Source organism: Leiobunum rupestre, chromosome 7 (assembly GCF_980474605.1).
Source record: "Leiobunum rupestre chromosome 7, qqLeiRupe1.1.hap1, whole genome shotgun sequence".
Taxonomy (NCBI): Eukaryota; Metazoa; Arthropoda; class Arachnida; order Opiliones; family Sclerosomatidae; genus Leiobunum; species Leiobunum rupestre.
The window spans coordinates 25,638,834-25,654,538 of record NC_143390.1 but is presented as its reverse complement, the minus strand read 5'-3'; the positions used below and the strand labels follow the sequence as shown (position 1 = coordinate 25,654,538).

At 40.1% G+C, this 15,705-nt stretch overlaps 2 protein-coding genes across 3 annotated transcripts in view; one reads left to right on the top strand and one right to left on the bottom strand.

The window, feature by feature from the left end:
* The window catches only part of LOC149935386 (hemicentin-1-like), a 30,884-nt gene extending 15,180 nt beyond the window's left edge, over positions 1 to 15,704 (bottom strand). For both annotated transcript variants that reach the window (XM_090154744.1, XM_090154745.1), the window contains exons 1-15: positions 15,358 to 15,704; positions 11,458 to 11,687; positions 7,491 to 7,613; positions 7,262 to 7,433; positions 6,320 to 6,544; positions 6,002 to 6,259; positions 5,198 to 5,342; positions 4,714 to 5,118; positions 3,614 to 3,954; positions 3,278 to 3,550; positions 2,918 to 3,211; positions 2,595 to 2,855; positions 2,248 to 2,535; positions 1,899 to 2,180; positions 20 to 877 (exon numbers count right to left, since the gene is read on the bottom strand). In XM_090154744.1, coding sequence (XP_090010870.1) covers positions 20 to 877; positions 1,899 to 2,180; positions 2,248 to 2,535; positions 2,595 to 2,855; positions 2,918 to 3,211; positions 3,278 to 3,550; positions 3,614 to 3,954; positions 4,714 to 5,118; positions 5,198 to 5,342; positions 6,002 to 6,259; positions 6,320 to 6,544; positions 7,262 to 7,433; positions 7,491 to 7,613; positions 11,458 to 11,687; positions 15,358 to 15,613 — 4,411 coding nt within the window. In that variant the 5' untranslated portion in view covers positions 15,614 to 15,704. The remainder of the gene's footprint in view (positions 1 to 19; positions 878 to 1,898; positions 2,181 to 2,247; positions 2,536 to 2,594; positions 2,856 to 2,917; positions 3,212 to 3,277; positions 3,551 to 3,613; positions 3,955 to 4,713; positions 5,119 to 5,197; positions 5,343 to 6,001; positions 6,260 to 6,319; positions 6,545 to 7,261; positions 7,434 to 7,490; positions 7,614 to 11,457; positions 11,688 to 15,357) is intronic.
* Positions 7,767 to 10,059, top strand: LOC149935387 (uncharacterized). The gene is made up of 2 exons (XM_090153942.1): positions 7,767 to 8,384; positions 8,443 to 10,059. The coding sequence occupies exons 1-2, from the start codon at positions 8,008 to 8,010 to the stop codon at positions 9,962 to 9,964; spliced, it is 1,899 nt and encodes a 632-aa protein (XP_090010068.1). The 5' UTR covers positions 7,767 to 8,007; the 3' UTR covers positions 9,965 to 10,059.
* Position 15,705: the final 1 nt, after the last annotated feature.

The following is a 15,705-nucleotide window of genomic DNA, read 5'->3' as shown; positions in this document are numbered from 1 at the left end:
TTAATAACGAAATATTGACCTTCTATTTGCACCGAAATGGCCCACCGTTCGGTGCCCACAGAATTAACGGCGGTACATTCGTACTGAGCGGAGTCCTCGATGCGGCTGTGAAGGATGACCAGGTTTTGATTGGCGTGACTCAGCCGCAACAAGGCGTCAGTTTCCGGATCTACACGTTCCCCGTTCTTGGTCCAAGTAATGACTGCGCTGGGTTCAGCGTCGACAAAACAGTTCAGGCTGACTCTTTCTCCGGCGGAAACGACCATTCTAGCCGGTGACTTCTTGGTAAATTTGGGTTGTCCGAAAACCTTCAAAAGAAAGTCTTGTTTGTCGATACCAGCGTCGTTCTCGGCCAGACACGTGTAGACGCCGTTGTGGTTGACGAAAGCCCTTTTGATCTCCAAAACCTGCTTCCTTCGTAACAAGTCAATCGCCTGGTCGTCTAACTCTTCGTCTTCCAAGACTTCACCATCTTTCATCCAGGTCACCTCCGGCTGAGGTTCCCCTTGCGAAATGCATTCCAATAAAACTCGACTGTTGACCGTCACCAAAGACTCCGTCGCCGAATGTTTCAATATGAGGGGCGGGACTGTGACTTGAACTCGAAACGACTTGGAGGCCGTTCCAGAGACGCTTTCCACTTGGCAGACGTATTCGCCGTTGTCGCCGTGTTCCACGTGCAGGATTTGCAATTGTTGACTCTGGTGGTCTTCGCTGAAGAAGAGTCCGTACTCTTCCTCTTCACCCAGAAGGTCTCCGTTTTTGTACCACGAGACTCGAGGAGGTGGATTCCCAGACGTTTCGCATTTTAAAGTTAAAGGATGTCCCGCCTGGACTGTCACGTTGTCCGTCTTATTGCCAGAAATAGCTGGAGGCACTGTTGAAAAAAATATCTTAGAAGAGAGGACTGACTTCGATAACGAATTGACTTTCTATAAAGTAACAATGGTCTTCTTGTTTGGATGTATCGGGCGCGTCACTCGTGACGTAGAAGTGACGTTTCACTATGATAGCCAATAGACGCTAGCATAAACTCCATTTATGTCTTATTCAACTTGTTAAAAAGTTCCACGCGCGTCTTAATATTTTAGCGTAAATGGGCTCGAGCGATTTCGCGCGTGCTCCCTGAAATAATAAAAATGCACGAGCCTTTGACGCTAAAATATTAATAGAGCGCGTGGAACTTTTTAACAAGTTGAATAAGACATAAATGGAGTTTACTTTTTAATTTCTTCAAATTTGTTTAGGATTTAGCTGTATTATCCCTTTTAATTATGGACAAATCTACCTTTTCGCGTATTTTATCATCCTTCTCACAGTCCATAGGTGGTTTCTTCTAGCTTAACTTATCGTATATACTATTCTCCAACACACTCCCCCCTTTTCGGCTTTCCGTTGCTATATGCAACGCGTTTTGAAATTTTTAATGTTTAGGCTTAGTTTCTTCTTTCGATTTAACAGTCGCCAGCCAGATTTCCCGCACGGTACTGATGAGTTCCAAATAGAACGAAACGGTCTACCGTTGGAATTTCTGGCTATTTTTATTACTCGAAGATCTATTTGATCCGAGTTTCGCGTTTTTTGCTCGAAGATCTATTTGGTCCGAGTTATTAGTAAGTTTTTTAATTTCTTCAAATTTGTTTAGGATTTAGCTGTATTATCCCTTTTAATTATGGACAAATCTACCTTTTCGCGTATTTTATCATCCTTCTCACAGTCCATAGGTGGTTTCTTCTAGCTTAAAGAATTAAAATTCGACGAGTTGCCCTGTTTATAAAGATCTAATCTTCTATAAACTGAACTGAACTGCTACGTCTCTCGTGACGAAAGCGATACATTAAAACAAGTTCGGCAAGCGTAATGACTTTATAGAAAGGCTTATTGGCTTTAAATTTTACCTAATACATCCAACAAGAATTCCTTTTCGGCTTTTCCGGCTACGTTAGAGACGATACAGGCGTATATCCCGGCGTGCGTTTTGTTTACGTGATTTAAAATCAAACTCTGTCGATTTCTTTCGAAGGAGAATCCGCTTTCTATTTCGACGTCTTTAATTAAATGCCCGTTCTTAAACCAAACTATCACCGGATTTGGTTTTCCGTTAGCTAGACAGTGAAACTCGGCGCTATCGTTCAAAACGCTGAAAAGTTTTGTTTTCGTGTCACCGATAGATGGCGGTACTGAGAACGATATAAAACGAATAAGTACCGGGTTTATTATTTAATATTAAAAATATCGGTAACTCACCGTTAACGTCCAGCCTCACAATACTACTGGTAGCCCCAACGTCGTTGGTACCGGTACAATTATAAGTACCCTCGTCGAAAAGTCGGGTGTGTTTCAGTTTGAGTTGAAGACCATCGCTGCTGAAGGAGTAATTGGGATCGGTGGAACGATCGAGTACTTGTCCCTCTTTGCTCCAGACTATCGTGGGTGGTGGATTGGAAACAATATGACAAATAATCGTGACTGAACGATGTAGGACGCTAGTGACTCTATCCGGCATCGATCCGTCCTCTTTGACCTTCGGTGGTACTGTAAACGAAATTATCTTGATTTTCGTCACACTAGCTTCGAATTTCCAGAACCTTTACCCGATACGCGAAGATCAATTTGATATTCCGCGTTGCCACCTTCGTTGCCCACGATGCAAATATACAGTCCGCTCATTTGCCGGTCCACCTTTTTCAGTTTCAGTTTTCTGTTCGAGATATTATCCTTAAATGGGTGGCCATCTTTGAGCCACGTTACCCCCGGAAATGGGCGAGCCAGAATCGGGCATTCCAGAACCACGTCACTTCCTTCGGCTTCCGTAACGACTTTTTTGACCGAGTGTTCGTTTACATACGGAGGAACTAAAAAATAATTATGATATTAAAATTGACTTTTACTGACCTTCGGGCCAAGTGGTATATACCGATAATTTGAACGTTAAACGTTGTTTTGTCGTCACCCGCGCTATTTTGAGCGTAACAAGAAAAATTTCCTTCCATTTCTCGGCCGGTGCTCGGGACCCGCAACTGTCGACCGTCATTTGATAAATGGTAGTTTGTTTTCGGGTGGAATTCCATCAGCATGTCGTCTTTGAACCAAGAAATAATGGGAGGAGGATGACCTTCCACGTCGCACTTTAACGTCAGAAGTTCGTTCAAAACGATCTTAATTTCTTTCACCGAGTGTCCATTCTTGATTACGGGGGCGGACGGGGATTCTAAAATTTCGGGGGGGGGGATTAAGAATTTTGTTCACCAGAAAGTTAACGCCAGTTAGTATTTACCACCGACTTGAAGAAACACGTTTTCTTCAACGTATCCGGCGATATTAGTGGCTATACAGCGGTAACTCGCGGTATCCTCATCCTTGGCGTCCAATATTCGCAAGTGCCCACCACTGAGGACTTGATATCGAGTACCAATTCCTACCAGTTCTTTATCACCTTTGAACCATCGAATATCTGGATCGGGTATTCCCTCGCCGATACAACGCAAATCGGCTGATTCGCCCTGTCTTACTCTGATTTCCTTATTGGGAACTGCTATTTCTGGTACTTCTACATTCGAATGGGTAAAGATAAGTTAATTGGCGGTACTTAAAGATTTAAACTGTCCGTCACCTGTGTATTTCAAATTGGCGGAAGCTCTTAACGACATTCCCGAATCGCTAGATCCTTCGCAAAAATACTGGCCTTCGTCCGAAGGAATGGCGTTTTTTATCACAAATATATCGGTCCGCAACTCGATTCTACCATCCACAATCGCTGTCCTGTAGCGTTCGTCCATAACCCATCGAATATTTAAAGGCGGGTCACCGGAAGCGGCGCACCTCAAGGTAATTCTATCGCCGAAAACAAATTTCACCAAGTTTGGAACTATTTCTACTTTAGCAGTTGGCATCACCCTCAAATAGACCAAGGAATCGACTCTTTCATTGTGAGACTGAACCGTGCAAGAGTACCTGTCAAAGAATGGTTTGAGAGAAAGTTCGACGTTTTGATCATAATCTCGTAAGTAACGTAATAACCATATTTACACGTTGCTTAAAGGGAGTACGAACTTCTATAATTATGGTAAATCAGCGACTTTCACTTTTCGAACATCAGTGTTTAATAGCGTTTTCCATTTGACTGCTCTAGATCGATCTGATCAACATTTTATGTTCCATTTGCGTGCTCGGATCTGCTCCGATCAAGTTTTGCGTGTTCCATTTACCGCTCTCGGGTGCTCAGAGATCGCCCAAAACCGATCTGCCGATTTCGACAGATCAAAGGATCGAGATCGAGATCGGAGTAACCTTTTGCGTGTTCCATTTAGTTTGGTTGCCAAAATGGCAGACCAAGACGCGAAAATTAATATTACTAGCAGATGAAAAACAACAAAGTGCGGGAATATGTTAATGTTATGTTCCATTTGCGGTGTTACTCTAGTCGATTGGGGCGAGATCTATGACGTCAGAGACAGATTCGGAGCAATCAAATGGAAAACGCTATAAGAGAAGCTAAGAGTGATTACCACTAGTTAGTTTTAAAAACAAGGACTAGCACGTGTTAGCAGACGATTTTTCGATTTAGTTCATACTCCCTTTAAGCAAGAGAACTTCTATGTCTCTTGCTTCAAGATAATATGGAAATTTAAGTACTGGTAGAATATCTCAATTCTAATTTCTAATATATGTAGCGTAAGTATATAGTAAAGAAAGAGTTTAATAACATCAAACCTTCCTTCATCCGAGGTAGTTGTTTTATGGATCACAAATCGTCCATCTTGAAGAAGAGAGTATTTCCGGTTTACGTACATCATTTGTAGTCGGCTTTGGTCGACTTGGTTATACGCGTAACCAGGCGGATTCCAGAAATGTCTCAAAGAATCGGGAGTTGTTTGGTCTACTACGCAAGACAACGTAGCATCCTCCCCTGATAAAACTGTGACATTGTCGGGAGGTTTTATGACAATTGGTTCGACTTGAACGGCGGGAGGTGGCGCGGGAAGAACTTCTCGCTTCACATCCAAGTACACGGTACTGACCGAATGTCCCCCCACGTTAGTCGCTTTGCACGTGTACATGCCCATCTGCCGAGATTGGACTCTGCTCAAGTACAACGGGACAACTGCCATCGTCCCCCTAAGTTCGGAAAGTTAAGGAACGAACCAGTGTCACCCAAAAAGAATCGGTATTACGGAAGCAAAAAAATGTACCATACTGAAATCGTTCTAGAGGAGAGGCGTAGACGTCGTTACGAAACCATTGAACGGAGAATGGAATATTAGAATAAGCGGTGCAGTTCAGTTCTACTTCTTTGTTTTCGTAAGCAGTGACTAACGAAGGAGTGGATACCCGAGGGATATCTAAGAAGATGCTGGGTATAGTTTATTCCAATTGAAATAAACGCGACGAATACAGGGTGTTTCAAAAGGTTATGCAAAGAGTTGGGGCGTAGCTGAAAACTCAGAGCCCCCCCCCGCAAAAATCTCTATGAGCCCCCCCCCCCCTTTTTAATTTTTTTATGGTTAGCGGGCCCCCCCCCGAAGCTCGAGGCCCCCCTGCACCGTGGGCCCTGCGGACCATCAGTTACGCCACTGTGTAGGGGGGGGGGAGTTGAGAAGTATGCCTGTTTTTTCCCCATTTACCTACGATGAGTTAAAACAGCGCCAGAGAGCTTCAAAGTGTGGCCTACTAGCCCCTGGAAGTAGGCTGCAACAAGCGCCAAAGCAAGAAGCAGGGTTTTTAAATACTGTTTAAGTTTACTTTTTTACGCTGGTTACCTCTATTTGTTTACAAAGTTCTTTTTTACCTATCACACGAACCCAAACCGTTTCCCCGCTGCTTCGTTTTGCGTTTGTTGCAGCCTACTTGAAGGGGCTAGTAGGCCAAACTTTGAAGCTCTCTAGCGCTCTTTTAACTCATCGTAGGAAAATGGGCAAAAACTGGCATACTTCTCAACTCACCCCTAGAACTCCTTCAAATTTTGGCATAACCTTTTGAAACACCGTGTATATCGGCTTACCCGGGAGCTCCGAGGTGATGGCCGTAGCCGTGATTCTTTGGAAAGGGGTTCCGTGTTCGTCAGTGCCAGACAGTTTCAAGTAAAAAGGCTCCGTCGGGGTTCGCAAAGCGCCACTTCTGTAAGTTCCAGGATTTTGAGAGAGATTTTCCAGATGAGATTCCGATAACTTCTTCCCGGACATATCCAAGAATTCCATTGTTTCAAATCTCGCTCTCGACGAAGTGTCGACCGCTTTTATAAGGACGTGCGTGTTACCCCCTAAGAGAAAGAGGTTTTTCAGAAAACTCGGTTAATTTTTAAAGAAATGATTTTAAATACTGGACGTTGGATGAAGTTTCGTTTGACCCAGCGTTTCTATTGGATCGATGGAGAATCCGTGAACGAAATCTAGCTTACTAAGGCCCTTAGATCTCAAGGTGTGCGGGCCCACGCTTCCGACTCTAATAGTCCATTGTCCCGGTGAGGGTTCCTTTAAGTTGACTATCTGGACGTTACTGAGTGAAAGTAAGACGGACAATCCATCCGAACCTTGAGCAACGTTCCCTTCGGATAATATATTTTATTTAAACGGATGATTACGAGTAACTTCCAGGCCCGTATTTGGGGGGGGGGGGGACCAGGGGATGCTCAGCGCCCCCAAATGAATACTTGAGCATTCCCAACCCGACCGCCGCCCCAAGAAACCTCAACTACCAAAAGATATGATCTAAAATATTAATCAAAAAGTAGAGCTACATCACAATTTAATTTCAGTAAATATTTAAAAAGTTTGTACTATAGTTTTGAACAAATTTGTTTTCGCGCGTTTCACTGCACCAAAAGTTTAAATATAATAATAAATAATAATAATAATCAGCTAGGCTAATACCCAAGACACCACCTTAGGCCTAAGTCATCAAGCGACTTCAATAGGGACTTGGCAGTACTACGTCACAGTTTTTTTTTCAATAGTTTTTATCGTGGGGAGAAACATGTTACCACAATGGCGGCCATGGCCAAAGCTACGGAGTGCCAAGTCTCTATTGAAGAAATACCGAACTAGCCAATCAAAAGTGTCTTGATATTTTTGAGCTAATTCATAATTTAAAAATAACCAAATAAAGCCAAGTTCGGTATATTTACTAAATTCAGGAGTGGGAGTTAAAAATTACGATTTTTAATATCAAGGCATTCGCGTCCCCAAAAAAATTTGAGCGCCCCCGAGTTTTGGCAGCTAGTTACGGGCCTGGTAACTTCTGAAGTGGTCAGCGTTCAATATACCTCTCGGATCTATTAGAGTGATTTGGGGATGGTCTCCCGTGGATGAGACGGTAATTTCGGACAATCCACTATCGACGTTGAAAATGACGTCGGGACCGGGTCCGTGAGATCGGTCAATGGCTAGTAGATTTACTTTGCGAGCTTGAAGAGACGCTCTTACAAATTCTAAGACCTAAAAATGGTTTAATATCAATGGAAACTGCGGCGGAATAAAACGTAGCGCATTTACTTCGTTCACGTCAGATTTTTTCAAGTGGAAAACTTGACCAGAGCTCAAAGAAGCAATTTTTCCGTAAGCTTTGAATCCGGGATGAGACCGATCACTGCAATCGCCGGTTAGAACAAACACAATCTACGAAAGAAATTCCATGTCGTAAACATTTTTTGAAAAACGCGCCAGATAATAAAATATGCCAGTTCTCCTGGAAGTCACTAGGTGCCGGCACTTGATAGTCTACAAAGATTCTTTTTTTTTAAAGCGATGAGAATGGGGGGGAATGAACCGATTGTTTACATTTTGACAGGATCACGGTAATTTCGCTTTTCATCCTTTGAAGAATTTAAATATCTTAGTTCCTATCTTTAAGTGGCTATTAAATTGTTTACCTCTAATAGTTACAAGCTTGTTTAATGTTATTTCAGTTTCATTGTTTTTGGTTATTTAAGTGAAATAAAGATATTTAATGCAGTGCCTAAGGCTTCTTTTTTAGTTTGAAGTTTCTGCGAAAAGTGTCTAAGAAATTAAAATGATGGATAGTGTAGTGATGGATACTGGTCAAACAATGGATATTAATAATGAACAACACATGCACCAAATTTCAACACTTCAAATGCATATCCCCCAATCTCAATCTACAACTCAACAACAAACAGTGCAATGTCAACATCAAAGTTCTTTGCAACAACAGTCGCCGCAAGTTCAACAACAAGAAATTGACACGAATCAGTGTATACCTGAAGTGTCAACATTACCAAGAAAAGGGAGGAGTAATAATAACTGTTGCGTTGTTGGCTGCAAGAACACTTATACAACTGCTCCTGGTATAAGTTTCTATTCCTTCCCTAATGAAAAGTATTACGCAGAAAGGAGACAAAAGTGGATCAGGGCTGTCAATAGAGTAAAGTAAGTTTGCGTAAATCTTTGAATTTTACATTTATTGACAGTGCTATTTTTAATGCAGCCCCGATGGAACAACTTGGATGCCCAAAGCTAGTTCCAGAGTATGCAGCGCTCATTTTGTAGGAGGCATCAAATCCGAGCATCCATTAAGCCCAGCCTTTATACCAACCCTCCTGTTAGGGGTGACTCCGAAACAATTCAAACTAACCAAAACTGACGCTAAGAGGCGTAGACGGCTTATGAAGAAAAAGATAGAAATTGAAACTGAAGTGGTAACTGGAAACATCCCAAAAAATAGAAAACTCAGTGGCACATCTCAAACATTTAAACAAATGGGTTACGGAGCCAACTATAAAGATTATGAAATAAATAATTCGTGTACTCAAACCGATTTCTTTGACCCTGTCTATTATTCAGGCAGTCCCAATGTATTATTCTGCGCCCTGAACAATAACGACGCTCAAACGCAAACAAAAATTGAACTCTATGATAGCCAAGGTAGAAGTTTGTTAATAGGTTCCACAAAAGAAATGAAAAGTACGTGTTGTGGGCCAGATGATAAGGACATATATTTCACTGGGGTTTCTAGTATCTCTGATGATGAACAAATGAGAAGTTTAACTGGCGTTTCTATGATTATATTCCACGCAATCGCTTCGTACTTGGCAAATAACAACCGCGGAAGATTCTCAGTTCAAAATAGACTATTACTATTCCTAATGAAAATGAAGTTGGGTTTAGCATTTTCTTCCCTTTCCGTAATATTTGGAATACACAGAACAACCGCGTCTAGGGTATTTGTGGAAGTTCTAAAATCTTTGACGGATAAGTTCCAAAAGATGCCTTATTGGCCAAATGGGAATGTGGGGCCACCTCCGACACCCGGTTTTTTTAAAGATCCTAATAGTAATACTATGATAGATTGTGTTGAATTTGAGACTGAAAAGCCCAGAAATGAACAGCAGGTGTCTATGTACTCTAACAGTAAAGGTCTTTTCACCTTAAAATACTTGGTGGCTGTGTCACCGAATGGTTACATTTCCTATATATCAAAGGGCTATGGTGGACAAACAACTAACGAGTTTATAATACAAGACACTGGTTATTTAAGACATAATGAAGCCAATCGTATTAATGAACAAGTGGTTAATCAGTGTTATCGCCACCTAACCAGCCCAATGGACAAAAACATTCACGGTGGTCTGGGAAACATGTCCAACAATCAAATGCCCCAGCATGACATGCAACCGCAAGCTATGCAACATCAAATGGACCCCCAATTACAACAGGGGTCCCAAATGTCCCACCAGATTCATCCGCCAGGACCCCAAATGCCTCATACCATGTCTTTAGCTTCCACCAGCTCTGATGGCCAACCAGACACTAGTAAATCTCTCAGCTTGAAAATGCATTTTAGAAACACGATAATGCGCATCAAAATGTTTAAAGTCCTCGATAAAATACCCCTGGAACTTTTTCCCCAAATCGACTCCATAGCGAAAATCGCTTGCGTTTTAATAAACATGCTTCATCCTTCTTGGAAAGACACCCAACCCGGTTCATCGAATCATCATATGTTGTAAATCAAAATACCAAACTAAATATACTCATTTTTTAGTCGTAATATAATTAACCGCCTACACAGCCATTGGTTTTTACGTTTACCGAATTAGTTTTAGTTTTGCAATAAAAAATGTATTTGTTATAAAGGATTCATTGGTTTTTTATATTTTTTAAATAAACAGAAACGTGTAACTCGTTTCTTAAGAATTATTTATCCGACTTTCAAAACACTCACGGCGGGAGAACGGTTACCGCCTTCTCGCTCAAGGTCGCGTTTCGCGGCAGGTTCAATTGAAAGTAGGTTTCGGGGTGAATTAGTCTCTTCAATAGGTGGATACTGTTCCCTTGTTCTGGAACAAAAGGTGTACACTTTTTACGCTTAAAGGGACTTTCAAGTGAGGTGTCGGAAGTCGATTTAAAAAACGTCACTGAAACGTCAACTTTGTAAATGCGACGAACGGCGCGACTGACGTATTTTAAATGGACATCAACCCCCCCCCCCCCCCCCCAGCTCTCCCTTGATAGTCCCTTTAATTAAACTATTCGCTTGTTCTGTTAGAGATATTTCTTTTCGCTGGTTCTCGGAATAAAAGTGTACTCTTTTTAACCTAAAACATTTTATTCGCCTGTTCCGGCCAGACTTGGAAATAGCGGTAGTCCTGGGGCCAATGGCTCTTAAAAAAAATCAGGGGCCCTTAAAATAAATAATTCGAACTGGGGTTGTGGGCCACCTAGGCCCCCAAATTAAATAAAAATATTTATTAAAAAATTTAACGGAAATGTTTTGAAAAATATTTTTTACGTCGTTGCTGAAACGCTGTGTTCCTACCCTAGTCGAGAGCAAAATTTAGCGTTTAAAGTTAACGTTTTAAAGTCAATAAATGTTTACGTAAGTAACGTAACCAATTCTTATTCTCGTATTTTCTCTCCCTATTTTAAAATGTTTTCCCCCATTTCACCTCCCCTGGGACACTGGCCCTCAATATAAATAAACTTGAAGGGGTCGGGAGCCCGAAGGGCCCCCTTTTAAAATATCACTATTTCCAAGTCTGGTTCCGGCTATACTCGTTACTTCTCAAAAGCGGGAGTAAAGACATTAAGACAGGAAACTGATAAAATCGTCTGCTTATTCAGAATATATCCGTTAAAATGGCCACAGGCAACCAAAAATAGACATCTATTTATTTTTGCCACAGGCAACCAAAAATAGACATCTATTTATTTTTGCCACAGGCAACAATAAATAGACATCTAATTAGTTTTGCCACAGGCAACCATAAATAGACATCTAATTAGTTTTGCCACAGGCAACCATTTTGGGAAAAAGTTTTTATTCTGACGATAACTATTTTCCACCACAGAATCGTAAAAAATGACTTCTAAGGTCTACTCTGAAATCCCAGAACAAGACAAAAGAATCCACACCATGCTGGTATGATTTTTTTCCAATTGGAAAAAGCATGAGTGACGTATATTTACGTCATATTTCCAAATCCTTATTCGCTGGACTTACTTGCGTTTCCTTCGCTTGTACCAGTCTCAAAACTTCGTCCAACAAATAGTAATCTTTAGCCCTTGCGTCGGTGAAAACGTACAAAAACGAATTTGGTAATGAATGGTCGAGTGCCAATTTGATGGCTCCTACGCTCATTTCAGGACAATCGCCACCTCCGTGAACGTCCAAATACTTTAATTGTTGCAGAAAATAATCTGGATTGGAGGTCACTGTCACTGGCCCAATTTCTATTTAAAACAAAGTTAATCCTGTAATTAATAGGTGTTTCTATAAAATAAATCATTAAAAAATTAGAAGAATAAAATGTTTTTCCCCGCGTCACGAGCTTAAGCTTTTTAGTGCTTTATTGGCACGCGCGTTTCGCACGTCGACGTCAAATACCAAAATCTTTATCGACTCCAGCGCACGCTCTCTATCTTCAATAACTTAAGCTAGCGACGTAGAAAAAACATTTACACGTGACCTAACGTATTTTATAGAAACACCTATTACAAAGCCAAATATATTTAAAAGACATTCGTATCTTTACTATGATCATAAGTAACGAATGTTCGTATGAATTTAGTTAGCCATTGCGAAATCGAACGTTTCACTGCCTACTTTCATCGTTGATAAAATTACGGTCGATAAATAAAACGCGTTTAAGTATCAAAATGTAACTTAATAGTCTAGTCAACGAATCCTCAAAAAATGGTATAGAGGGAATTTTCCCTCTATACTATTGTATAGGGAAATGTTGGGAACACATTTTTTGACTTCGTAACTTTGTTTGGACTAGTTAGGAGGTGAACATATCAAAAGTCCCCTCCCATTTTTCGGTTTTTCGCTTATATCTCGGAAACTATGCGTCCTAGCGACATGACCACTTATACAAAAAGAAAGCTGATTAAATTTGCTACAGCTTTTACTAGTCACGTTTTTTGATATCTTGTATAGTTTTCGAGATATCCGCTCTTGAAAGTCTGTAATTTTGGAAAAAAACATTTTTGCCTCACATTTTTTGCTCTTTTTGACCGGATAACCCTTCAACGATGCACCCAAAAAATAAATGCCGGCCATAGGGTTGTAGAGCATTAAATTCACTTCAATAATATATATTACTTTACTATTTTATCTATTTTCCTTAGCATTTTTGTTAGACATACCTTTTTCAAATCGTTAGCGCCCAAAAATGTTAATTTGGTAGGACTGGAAAATCACCATCTTTTTTGTTATGTTTCGACGCCATATAATCTATAACTATAAGTCTTAAAGTTTGTCCTTTTGTTCATTTATTTGTATGTCATGTTTCCAAAAACTCGAGAACGGTTAGCTCTAGAGCTTTGAAATTTTAACTCAATGTTCAGGGCCTGATTTCCAACTAAACGCGCCTAATTCCAAATACCTGACATGGTTATTAATCTAATTCAATTTTACTCATAATTCAATTTTATTTTACTCGACTTTGGACTTCCACCCCTTTGCTTCCCTAATATCATCTCTTTAGTTCTTTGCGCCCGTCCCGACCTGTGAAAGAAAGGGAGGTTTAGTTGGGATTATTAAGTACAGGACGTGTTGCGTTTTTGCTACCGTTTTTGCTACGTGTGTTGCGTTTTTGTAAAGCGTTTACCTTTCTTACGTACAAATCAGATCTAATTCATTAAAACTAAGACCCCGGGCGAAGCCGGGTATTAAAGCTAGTAAATAATACATCATTGGAAGGTAAATAATCTAATTTTTAATTAGCTGTTTTATTGAAGATTTATTGTATCTAACATAAATAATAGACGGCGATCGCTACGATAACGCGTCTCATAGTTTTAATAGACACTGAGCTTTTCGGCTAGCATTTTGTGACATGGTTAGGTTATTTTTACACAAAAAATAAATTGTTTTTGTGCTTTACTGCTAGTTATAACCTAATTGGGCACTCATTTGTTTGTTTTTGTCATAGTTTGTTTTGTTTGTTTCAGTGGGATGTTTTGGTGTAACATTTAACGATGTCGTGAGTGTTGTGTCGTCAAAATGAGCAGCAAGTGTTTGGTTTGTGATGATGTTTCTAAAGTGGGTGAAAAAGGGAGTTTCCCTTAAAAAAGCCAGTAAAGAGAGGGGTGAAGGCAAAATCAGCCAACTAGCCAATGTGACTTCACTTCTCGTCACTAACCTAATGCCTTATAGACACTCATATATGCACAAACATGGTCATATCAACATATTTTCCCATTAAAATGGTCTAGATCTTCTTTAATTAAGTGTGAGGAACCTGGTCAGCGGGCCCACAAGTATATATTCTAAAATGAAGTATCTGTGCTATTTAGAGGTCCAGTACTCATTATTTGGACATAATGGTGCATATTTAGGCCAATACGTTGACTGGGAATGGTGAGAAATTGAAAGATTCATTAGTCGACAGTTGTCGCAAAACTTCAGATTTCACGCTCAACACTGAAATTGCTTTAACATTGGAAGGAAAATAGATACAATAGTAAAGTAATATATATTATTGAAGTGAATTTAATGGTCTGCATTTATTTTTTGGGTGCATCGTAGAAGGGTTACCCGGTCAAAAAGAGCAAAAAATGTGAGGCAAAAATGTTTTTTTTCCAAAATTACAGACTTTCAAGAGCGGATATCTCGAAAACTATACAAGATATCCAAAAACGTGACCAGTAAAAGCTGTAGCAAATTTAATCAGCTTTCATTTTGTGTAGCGGTCATGTCGCATAGTTTCCGAGATATAAGTGAAAAACCGAACAATGGGACCTTCAAACCCCTCTCCGAAAAACGGGTCATCAGCAAAAACGTTCTTATGACTTTTTAATTCGTCTGTAGCAGACGCTAGATCATAGGCGCAACCTAGTAGAAGCTAGCGCCGTTACGCCACCTAGACTCGTTTCGGTCGCGAATAGTTTTGCTCGTGCCTCGCGATCACGTGATTTCGTTTCCATGGTACCCTTTTCAAAAGAGCAAAGATTATAAAATAATTTTGAGTTTTCGGTCTCCTTGTTGTATGTTCCGAGTGAAACAAGGTCTCATTTAAATTTTCTAAAATGTTAAACAGAGGCATACTTATGAGTAATTATGTCACTTATGGCGAAACAGATTATCCTTAAAAAGTTAACTTAGGGAGATATGAAAGTTTCATATTTTGCATTCTGGCGAAACGGGCAGGTTTTAAACTACGTTGAATATAAGATGTATCACGTATTTTAAAATTCATTGGCTGATCGCCGTCGCTAAGAATCAAGAAAAAAATGGTCAAATAAATTTACGAGAAAATGCATTTGTAAACAACGATTCGTTATCACCTAGACGTTCTCGGATAACTTATAATGTTCTTCACGAAATTCTTTTAATTTCTCCTTAATTCACGTATATTACTAGTTTAAAAGGAGCAAATTAGGTAAATGACCTTCTATTCTAGCCAAGGCTTAAAATCCGCGCCTCGTTATGATCGTACAACGGCGTGAGCTCAAATCTCGGCTATAAACCACGCCAGTTTCTAAGTGGCATCATTAATTTCCTTTTTATATGTATTTTTTAACTTGAGCTATAATCTAAATATCTGATAAAGCGTTTTTGAATTGCTCTAATTTCCGAACCCACGTTGGAAAATTAGCATAATCAAAGAATTTCATCAAGTTTAATATTGTAATTAAACGGGGGCTTTCCAACCAAAGGTATTAGTCGTAATTAAGGTGCGGGCTCCCTAATACGAATTTCAAGAAAGAAAAAAAGCGGGTCAATGATATCTTTTTTAATCGGGCTATTCGATCGTTAAAATGATAGATTATATTACTAGCGATATATTTCTAAAACACTGACATTAATAGGGAAATATTAAACGGAGTAATTGGCCTTTTAAGAAACAATTTCGAGCCTTCGGCTGGTTAATTAAAAATCGAAAGGCGCTCTAACCGGGATCGTGGAATGGCACCAAGATGTAGTTGAAACTCCAACTCCGCTCTTTCTTGCTAAGAATAGTGGCCAGGATTTTCTCCGCTCCGCTGATGACCTGTTGGAGGTCATCCTTCATTGACCCCGTGATATCGAAGACGAAACCCAAGGTGATGACGTTGTTGGCTTCGTTTCTAACCTCCGGTTCACCAACTGATTCGCCACTAATCGATAAGGTTAGTCCGAGGACGAGACAAAATTTTAAAAAATTCGACATTTCTAGAACAAATTAATTTATTTATAAATTATTTTTAAAGGACATTTAACGACATGACGAGGTTTACGAGCAAGGACCACGTATTATTCATA

What these genes read in the sequence shown, in the direction of transcription:
- LOC149935387 (XM_090153942.1), top strand. Translation starts at nt 8,008, where the DNA reads ATGATGGATAGTGTAGTGATGGATACTGGTCAAACAATGGATATTAAT. An exon ending in AGGGCTGTCAATAGAGTAAA is followed by an intron (nt 8,385 to 8,442) that starts GTAAGTTTGCGT and finishes TTTTTAATGCAG; the next exon opens with CCCCGATGGAACAACTTGGA.